Genomic DNA, 8,469 nt, shown 5'->3' on the forward strand with positions numbered 1-8,469 from the left:
GTTGAGGGTAGGTTTGATAATTGAAAGGTACATTTCCCGTCCCTTGAACATAAGATTGACCTTGGGGTGGTTGGAAACCTTGGTTCGAGTACTGACCTTGGGGTAGATACCCCTGAGGCATGTACTGATATTGAGGTTGACCTTGAGGTATAAATTGATACTGGGGTTGACCTTGGGGTACATATTGAGTCTAGGGTTGACCTTGAGGAATGTATTGTACCGTAGGCACGTACTGTCCTTGAGGTTGCCCCCCAGATGCAAATTGTGTACCTTGAGGTTGCCCCCCAGGCGTTAATTAAGGTTGCCCCCCAGGCGGTAACTGGCCACCTTGAGGTTGAGAATTGGGAATAGAACCTGACATCATAAGAATGTATTCTACGCTCAACGGCTTTGCACTATTGCTTCCAGTGAATAACCCTTATTCAATGGGTTGAGGAGATGCTCCCGAAAAAGTACCAGAAAGTGACTGATACCCAGAGGGAACAGAAGGACCGCCGTACAAAAAAGATTCAGGCGATTGAGTAAACATGGACGACTGACCTGACATATTTACGGGAGTATAAAAACCCCTAGGTTGATAAGGAGTACGAGGTGGTGAAAAACTTAACACTGGGTTTTCCAAATAATTAGTTAAAGAAAGATACCAAGTAGTACTTCTAGGTGTACTGTAAAAAATTGATTCACGCTCCCTTAGATCAATAACAGGTTGATTTTCAGGGATAGGGATGCCTATTTCTTCTTCCGGAGCAAGTTCTTCAATAGCTATCAAACCAGAAGGAAGATTTTCGGTGATTACTCTTTCTACCCTAGGTGAATTAGGAGCACTAGAAGTTGGAGAGACAAACCCCGATGTTGGAGTAACAGGTTCAGATATCTCATGTTCTTCGCCTATATCACTAGTAGATGAAAAGCTACCAGCAAGTTCGGAAACCGAAATAGCTTCAGGATTATAACCTGTTTCTAGAGTTTGGTAATCAGGATGAACAACCAACGAAGACTCTCCTTCTTCAGGTGATCCAACTTTACTGCCACTAGGAGTTACGAGGACTTTCAAGCCTTCAAGATGGCTTGGGACTTCTTCAGGAGGTTGGCCCTGAAGTCTACGGGACTTCCTCAGTAAATCGGCCACGGCTACAAACTCAGGAGACTGGCCCCAAAGTCTACGGGACTGTCTCGGTAATTCAGCCACAGTTAAAAACTTTTAACTACTTCACACACAAACAAAGTAAAATCTCAATGAAAAACACCTAAAGCTTCTAAAGAACCAAACAAATTTGAATCACACGCCTAAAGAATCTAGAGATCAAACACACACAAACAGTAACTTTCCGGACCGAAAACACTAGTTGGTGATGAAATCCAACCTCGCAGAATTCAGTACAGAAATGGCGGTTGGAACAGTTACCCCGACAACCTGCTTAATGAATAGACTGGACCAAGTTCCTCCACTTAACCGTCTTGAGTGAAGTGAACCCCCCAGAAAATCCAAGTGAGTCTAGCCGACGTCTGCTCCAGGTATAGTGGGATCTTCCCACCACTGTCACCTTAGGAAGAATCCTAAAGAATATGGTCACTAAGGCTACCAACTGAGACAAATACACCTGGGGGAACAGTCTACGATCTGATATGCACGCAAGGGCAGAGTAGCAAGCTCAATCCCCTTGAAGGCTCCTTGACATAATCCAAGGTTTACCAACAAGTGACCCCAGGCTCCTCGACAATGGTTAATCCGAGGTTTACCGTTTTTAATACGTGAATATCTGGCGTCATTCCCAATGAGGAAGGATTGATTCCCACACTGGTTCGGACACGATCTCGTGCTTCTCCTTTAAGAGGAGCTTTCCCAGAGCATAAATGCAACAATTGGATTTCTTCCTACCACAAGATACAGCTACTTGTTTGTTTTTACTGTCTTGGAGAGTTAATTACTCTCCTACTCCAAGACACTAGCCTAAGCTAAGTTGGTGTATCAGAGCCCTAGAAATAAAATGTTACTAAGTAATTTTTACCTTAAGCGTTAATTTTAGTGGTTGTTGTTTAAGTCAAGAGGTGGTGGAGATGATACTCGTGGTGTAAAGACTCGACTCGAAATCACTAAAAAGATGCGCCTAAGATGATTTAAACAATCTTTCTCTTCGATGAACTTCTAAACTAAGAAAGAGTTCAAGAATGCAAATATTTTGTAAACACAAATCTTTCTCAATTAAACAAATTAAAAGAAGAGCTTTTCCCTTTCCAAGGCACTCAAAAACGAGACAACTAGTTATTTCACACAAATTTCCCTTTTCTTTTCAAAGCACTCAATCACTACAAAAACAAACTTTTCCAAAAGAGATTTTTTTTTATATTTTGTAAATAAAACACTCAAAACTAATGAAAATGACTAACTTTGAGAGCTACAAACTATAAAAAGCTACTTGAAGTCAAAGCCTACTAAAAGTCTTTTTGAGGATGTTTTACTTAGCTAAATGTGAGCTAACGACTAATTTATGCAGAATCACAATTAGTCAAAAAACAACCAATCTTTCGTTTTCTTTTTGTAAAAATGAAAATTCCAAACTTTCAACTACAAGCTTTTCGAAATTTTGAAATGAGAAAACTCAAAGCGAATTCCTCAACAAGGGGAGATTTCATAAATGGTCAGACTCACAAGAAGACCAGTAGACACCAAGGTAATCTGAGGTCCCTAAGGCTTCTAAGCTCAGAGCCACTACACAACCAAAAACGAAAAACAAACCCAACAAGCAAAATTCCTAGGAATTCCACCTAAAACCCTAATGCTAATGAAATCAAACCAAGGAAAGTTTTTGACAGGGAACAAGCAGGTCTGGGCAATGGCTAAAACCTATAAACAAATTCTAAACTGATAAAAAGAGGAAAATTTAAAATTTTTCAAGATTTTGACAGGGTACGCAGGCAACCTGTTTACACAGGTGCGTCTACGCTCTGTGCACAAAGGAAAAGTGCGTATAGGTACGCACTGTGCCTAACTCAGAGGGTGCGTACCTCTCCCAAAACTATGAAAAATAAAAACTAACTGAAAACTAACTAAATTCACCCAATCCCACAATCATCAAGTCAAAAACAGAAACAGGAAAAACAGTTTCTCAGGTTAAAGTATAGACAAAGAAAACAATCAAGTCCCCAGCGGAGTCGCCATTTTGTCGCGCGAAATGAGTCGATCTTGCGGAAAAGATAGACCTTCCTAGAATCTACAGAAGACCCAACGACAAGCAGACCAACCAGACACTACCTTTCTCTAAATATGCTTTAAATGACAATAGCAAACAAAGGTTTTTAGGGCATACCTTTGGTCCAACGCAAGCTTGTGGATTCCCTCGCTCCTTTGATCCAAATGAGCTCTTTTCGCGAATCTGCAAACACAAACAAGGCAAACACATTAAATAGCACCTGAAAAACCAATTGCATAAAACATATTTAACATGAAAGTCAAGGAGTCCATGAAACAAATAACATAAGATACTTGTTGAGAAAAATGAGTTTGATTCTATTAATTCAAAAGGAGAAGAACCTTACAACCTTTGCCTTGACGCTGTACAAGCTCCTCCCAGGGTCCAACAAGATGTCTCCTCTACTTTGACAAGTTTCACTCACTCTCCAATGGAACCAAGAGGTATGTGATCTCTCCTCTCAAGCTCAACCAAAGAGTCTCAATTTCACCAGCATTTACCCTCAAAATGTTCAACTTCTAACCTCTCTAGTCCTCACCCCAATGCCTGTATTTATAGTGCAATGGAGGGAAGTTACTAGGTCCTCCTTCAAAGGGATAAAGCCCTCCTTCAGAGGGATAGCTCCTTTAGTCAAGGGATTAGCTCCTTCTCTTTTGGGATGCATGAACCACCTCAGAGCGAACAATCCACGTCAAAATTCCTTCTAAAAAACTCTAGAATTAACCCAAAGTGAGTTTTTTAAGATAAAAATTGCGCCTTTTGACTTTCACAGGGGTCCGCACCTGCACCGTTAGGAACAGAGCTGGTAGGTACGCAGCTTTTGTACACAGAAGGTGCGGGACCGCAGATGACCATGGGAGAAAGTGTGGAACCAGAGTTACATTGATTTTTAATGTCTTTCTCCCACTTCCAAAGCTTGATTTAAAGAGCTGAGGTCTTAGACTTGCTTAGGAGGACAGTACAAGTGATGATAGACCCATACTGACTGCAAATAATCATGGTTATGATATTTTTGTGTAACACTCCTTATGAACCAGGAAGCATTCAAGTCCTTTTCTAATGTAACTACCCCCCGCTCGCCTATTGGTCCCTGTTGGGACAAGAGGACAAGGGAAAATATCTACCAAATGACAGTCCGCAAATAGTTTATGTAACCTTTCCGCCAATGGATCAATCCTAATATGCAAACCCCATGATTCATGTGCCATTAATGTGGAATTGAGGTCCCTGGCTAGAATAAGGCCATTAATCTTCAAAATGTTTGATCTGTCGATTTTCTCCCAAAATAGAGTTCTATCTCGACGAGGAGCATACATGTTTAATATGTGGATGTGCCCAGAAAAATCCTTGAAAAAAATAATTCTCTATCAAATTATTAATTATAATAATATTTTCATAATCTATATTGCTTTCCATTTTAATTAAGGTAAAAAAGATGAAAATTGTTTTTTTCCCATGATTGAATAAATTATAAAATCACCTTAGAAATCACAATGTTCACAAGGGTTGATAGTAATCGGTACTCATTAAGAAGCAAGGAATATTTACTTATTTTTAGGGTTATATATAAAATTTCATTACAGTTATAATGTAAAATATAATGTAAGAAAACCATAAATTACAGAAAGCCCAAAGTTCTAAAGGAAGCCCCATTGTTTGTTTAGCATTATATATAAAATTTCATAATGTAAAATATAATGTAAGAAAACGATAAATTACAGAAAGCCAAAAGTTCTAAAGGAAGCCCCATTGTTTTGTGTTAGGTTTTCATTAATTTTTAGATTTAGGAAGTCCTGTGAAACCACTGTAAACTTACCTACATGTCTGAAAGTGCATTTCTAGATTTTTGTGAAGTTTATTCTCATCAATTTTTGTCTTCAAATTTTATGTAGTGAAGTTTAAAATAAAAATTCATTTAATATATACTTTTCCGTGGCAACTTTTAAAAAAATATTTATTTAATTTTAAAAGAATATTTATTTAATTTAAAATACTCTTTTCAAAAAATTAACTATTTAAATTATTCTAAAATTACACAAAGAAAATTATAACTAGTTTAATTATTTTAAAGTTATAAATATTATAAATATATATCTTTTCTTCCTTAACATATATAAATAAATATATTTTTATAAAAAGTTTATTATTAAAAAAATCATAAATTTTAAAAAATTATTACAGCTTTATAATTATTTGTTTTTTATAAAAAGTATATATATATATATATATATATATACCAAAAAAAGCTCAAAAATGGTTATCAAATACGGTTGGGTACGCCAATTACTAATAACGTTACGTCACAACCGTTTCTTCCGTTCTCAAAATTGCTTGTCACAATGAAGAATGGGATTTCAAATTTGCTTTTGTCACACTGAAGAATGGGATTTCAAATTGGCTTTTGTCACAATGAAGGGTGGGAGGTACTGCTTTTGAAAAAGAGAAAAAGGAAGAATCTTTCGACTGAAAGTAGGACGGAAGAAACTAGGTTTCTTGTGAAAGAAGTGATCAGCACATCACTCGTGTGAAGGGTTTCGCTTTAGATAAATGTGATACCAGGCCTCTCGTATATAAATATAACTTTAGCACAGGAGATCTGCAACACATTAATAAGGAGAACGTGTACTTGAAATCGTAGTTAACAGCAGGAGAATTTAGTAAGGGAAAGTGGAATAAGAAACTAGCAGGATGGAGGACCTGTTTTGCTTAATGATGAGCTTAGAGTTATTCAAGGAGCAAGCCCTCGTCCGTGACGCCACGGAGAGATTCGACAAGCGAGTCCTCCTTCAAATCCACGATGACTTCGCCCGTCAGCGAAGGGAGACCGCAGCAGAATGCGATTTTGAGATACGGTCGTCTTTCTCGGACCCTAGTGGCAGTGGTGGCGCGGCTTGCTCGGTTCCGCTGGAAAGGCTGAACCCCATTTCCTTCAACGAGTTGAAGGTCGGGGAAGTTCACCTCGGCCGGGTTGTTTATGGGACGTTGTGCGCGGATGCCAACAGGTTATGCGGTATCATGACCTTGCTTGAGGACGATAACGGCCTCGCCGTCAGGCTGGCAATATACAACGCTGCTACCACTCGGGAGGAAATCAAGAGGCTTTATCCCAGAGGTGCCAAGGTAGCCGTCAAGGAGCCCTATTTCAAGTTTGCCAGTGACTGTGGCCTTCTCATCCGCGTCGACAACCCCGCCAACGTTTTCAAGTTTGCAATTGATGAAGGGAAGCGGAAGGAGCTTCTTGTGGATGTGGAGGACCTGAGAAAAAAGGGCAACAGATGCTTCAGAGAACAAAAGTGGGACGCAGCAACCGAGAATTTACACGAAATGCATCGACGCCGCTCTGCTTCGGCTCGAGAAGTCCTCTAACGACAATAATAGTATCAATACCTGCCTCCTCCACGCATATTCCAACCGGGCGGAGACAAGGCTTCAGGTGAAGGAATTTGAACTGGCGCTGGAGGATTCCGACAAGGCGCTTCTGATCGATTCCAGCAATCTCAAAGCGTTCTACAGGAAAGGGCGCGCTCTGATTGGTCTCAGGCAGTATGCAGCGGGATGCAAATGCTTGGTGAAAGTTGCCAAGGCCAGCCCCGCGCAGAAGGAAATTCAAGACGCCTTTCACCGGGCCAAAACTCTCTACGCCCAGAGCCTGAATGGCAAGTATGACATTTCGGACTACCTGCTCGGACGCGCATCTTCTCCTCTGACAGTGGCCGATTTCGTGGGTTCTCTGGAGATCAGGATGACCGAAGACAGCCGCGACCGAGGACTCTACACCACCCAAGAAATAAGGACCGGGCAGCTATTCCTGGTAAGCAACGCTGTCGCGGTTGCTTATGAGAGTGCCTCTCCCGCCATGTTTCATGTGGACAACAGGCGTAAAGTCAATACTGCGTATCAAGAAGATCTCGTGGCCGCGGTAGTCTGTGCTGCCAGTAAATCGCAGAGATTGCTCCGCCAACTTTATAGTTTATTCGATTCCTCTACGCCCAGCAGCCTTCATGTTCCTGCCATAGATCTGTTTAAGACGTACGGCCAACAAGTAGAAAATGAAATTTTGCAGGTGGACGTTAGCCGGATTCGGGATATTGTAAGACTGAACTCATTCAGTGAAGGCGTAGGGACGTTTGTTTCAAAACCGAAAACAAAAGAAGCGGGACGGGGTCTGCGAGAACGAAAAAGTAGCGGACTCTGGCTGCTGCCGTCCCTCATTAACCATCCCTGCTTTCCGAACTCGAGCTGGCTGCTAGTCGGAAACGCCATGTTTATACATGCCTCCAAGCCCATCGGGAGAGTAGAAGAGATCATTGTTCCTTACTTTGATGCCCTCGTTCCCTTGTCGCAGCGGCAAGCCCAGTGCAAGAACTGAGGTTTCAAGTGCAAGTGTAGGAGATGTATTTTAGAGCACTCTTTCAAGAAATCCCTGAACCCTATAATTATAGTAAGGTTTGAACAATGGAATGAAAAAGCAAAGGAATTGATTGCTGAAAGGTCTGAATAGCAGCAACCCGATATGAATCTTTGGGAACACGCAGAATTTGCAAGGCTTTTTCAAGAGGCAGAGGAGATCATCAGGAGTTCCCATTTGTTAAAAACGGAAGAAGAGAAGCTCTGGATTTGTGCTTCTTTCTCATCTGTATACCTCCTATCGACCATGTTGAACGACTTCTTTCCTTCTGGTGAGAAACTTATGGAGGCTATTCAAAGCACTGTGCCCGGCGACTTACGAAACCTGGGTATGGCAGCAGGGTAGTTAAAATATTACCGGCGCTGGATGGCGGATGAAAACGAAGCAGTCAATGCGCGATGTGCATCAGCAAGGGAGGCATGCATTAGGGTGTTTGGCAGACAGAGTGAAGATGTTCTCACAGCGCTGGTCCTCATGCATTCAGACTGACTCATGTTTAAATAATAATATACCTGTCATTGACTTGCCCTGCCCTGCAGAATCATTTTCTATCTGCAAGGTACGGCAGAACCCAATTTGGTTTCAAGTATTCGAATTTACTTAGTTAAACTATTTAGATAGGCTAGTTAGTATTTGACAAAGTTGAACGGAGCTGTGTGGTTCGCATGAATATGAAAGCTTCATGTCATTGAAAAACTCGGTTCAGAAATAATTCTGGTTATAACCAGAATGGTTTTGGCGTGTTCTGTTCATTGTATGGGATTGAAGTATGGTGTTATATTGATTAACGATATAAAGAAAGTTTAATTTGCATACGGGGTGGTTGGAGTCCAGACTTTTGTTATGGATGAATTTTAATTTAAGTTTATT

General features: G+C 40.7%; 1 protein-coding gene across 1 annotated transcript; it reads left to right on the top strand.

Moving 5' to 3' along the window:
• Window positions 1-5,879: 5,879 nt before the first annotated feature.
• Window positions 5,880-7,560, top strand: LOC149196079 (methyltransferase FGSG_00040-like). Its single transcript, XM_089408152.1, has 2 exons — window positions 5,880-6,484; window positions 6,570-7,560. The coding sequence occupies exons 1-2, from the start codon at window positions 5,880-5,882 to the stop codon at window positions 7,558-7,560; spliced, it is 1,596 nt and encodes a 531-aa protein (XP_089264278.1).
• The last annotated feature ends 909 nt before the right edge of the window (window positions 7,561-8,469 follow it).

Source organism: Pinus tabuliformis, chromosome 2_2, assembly GCF_031772625.1.
Source record: "Pinus tabuliformis cultivar Carrire ecotype Pingquan chromosome 2_2, CPIR1, whole genome shotgun sequence".
In the NCBI taxonomy this organism is placed as follows: domain Eukaryota; kingdom Viridiplantae; phylum Streptophyta; class Pinopsida; order Pinales; family Pinaceae; genus Pinus; species Pinus tabuliformis.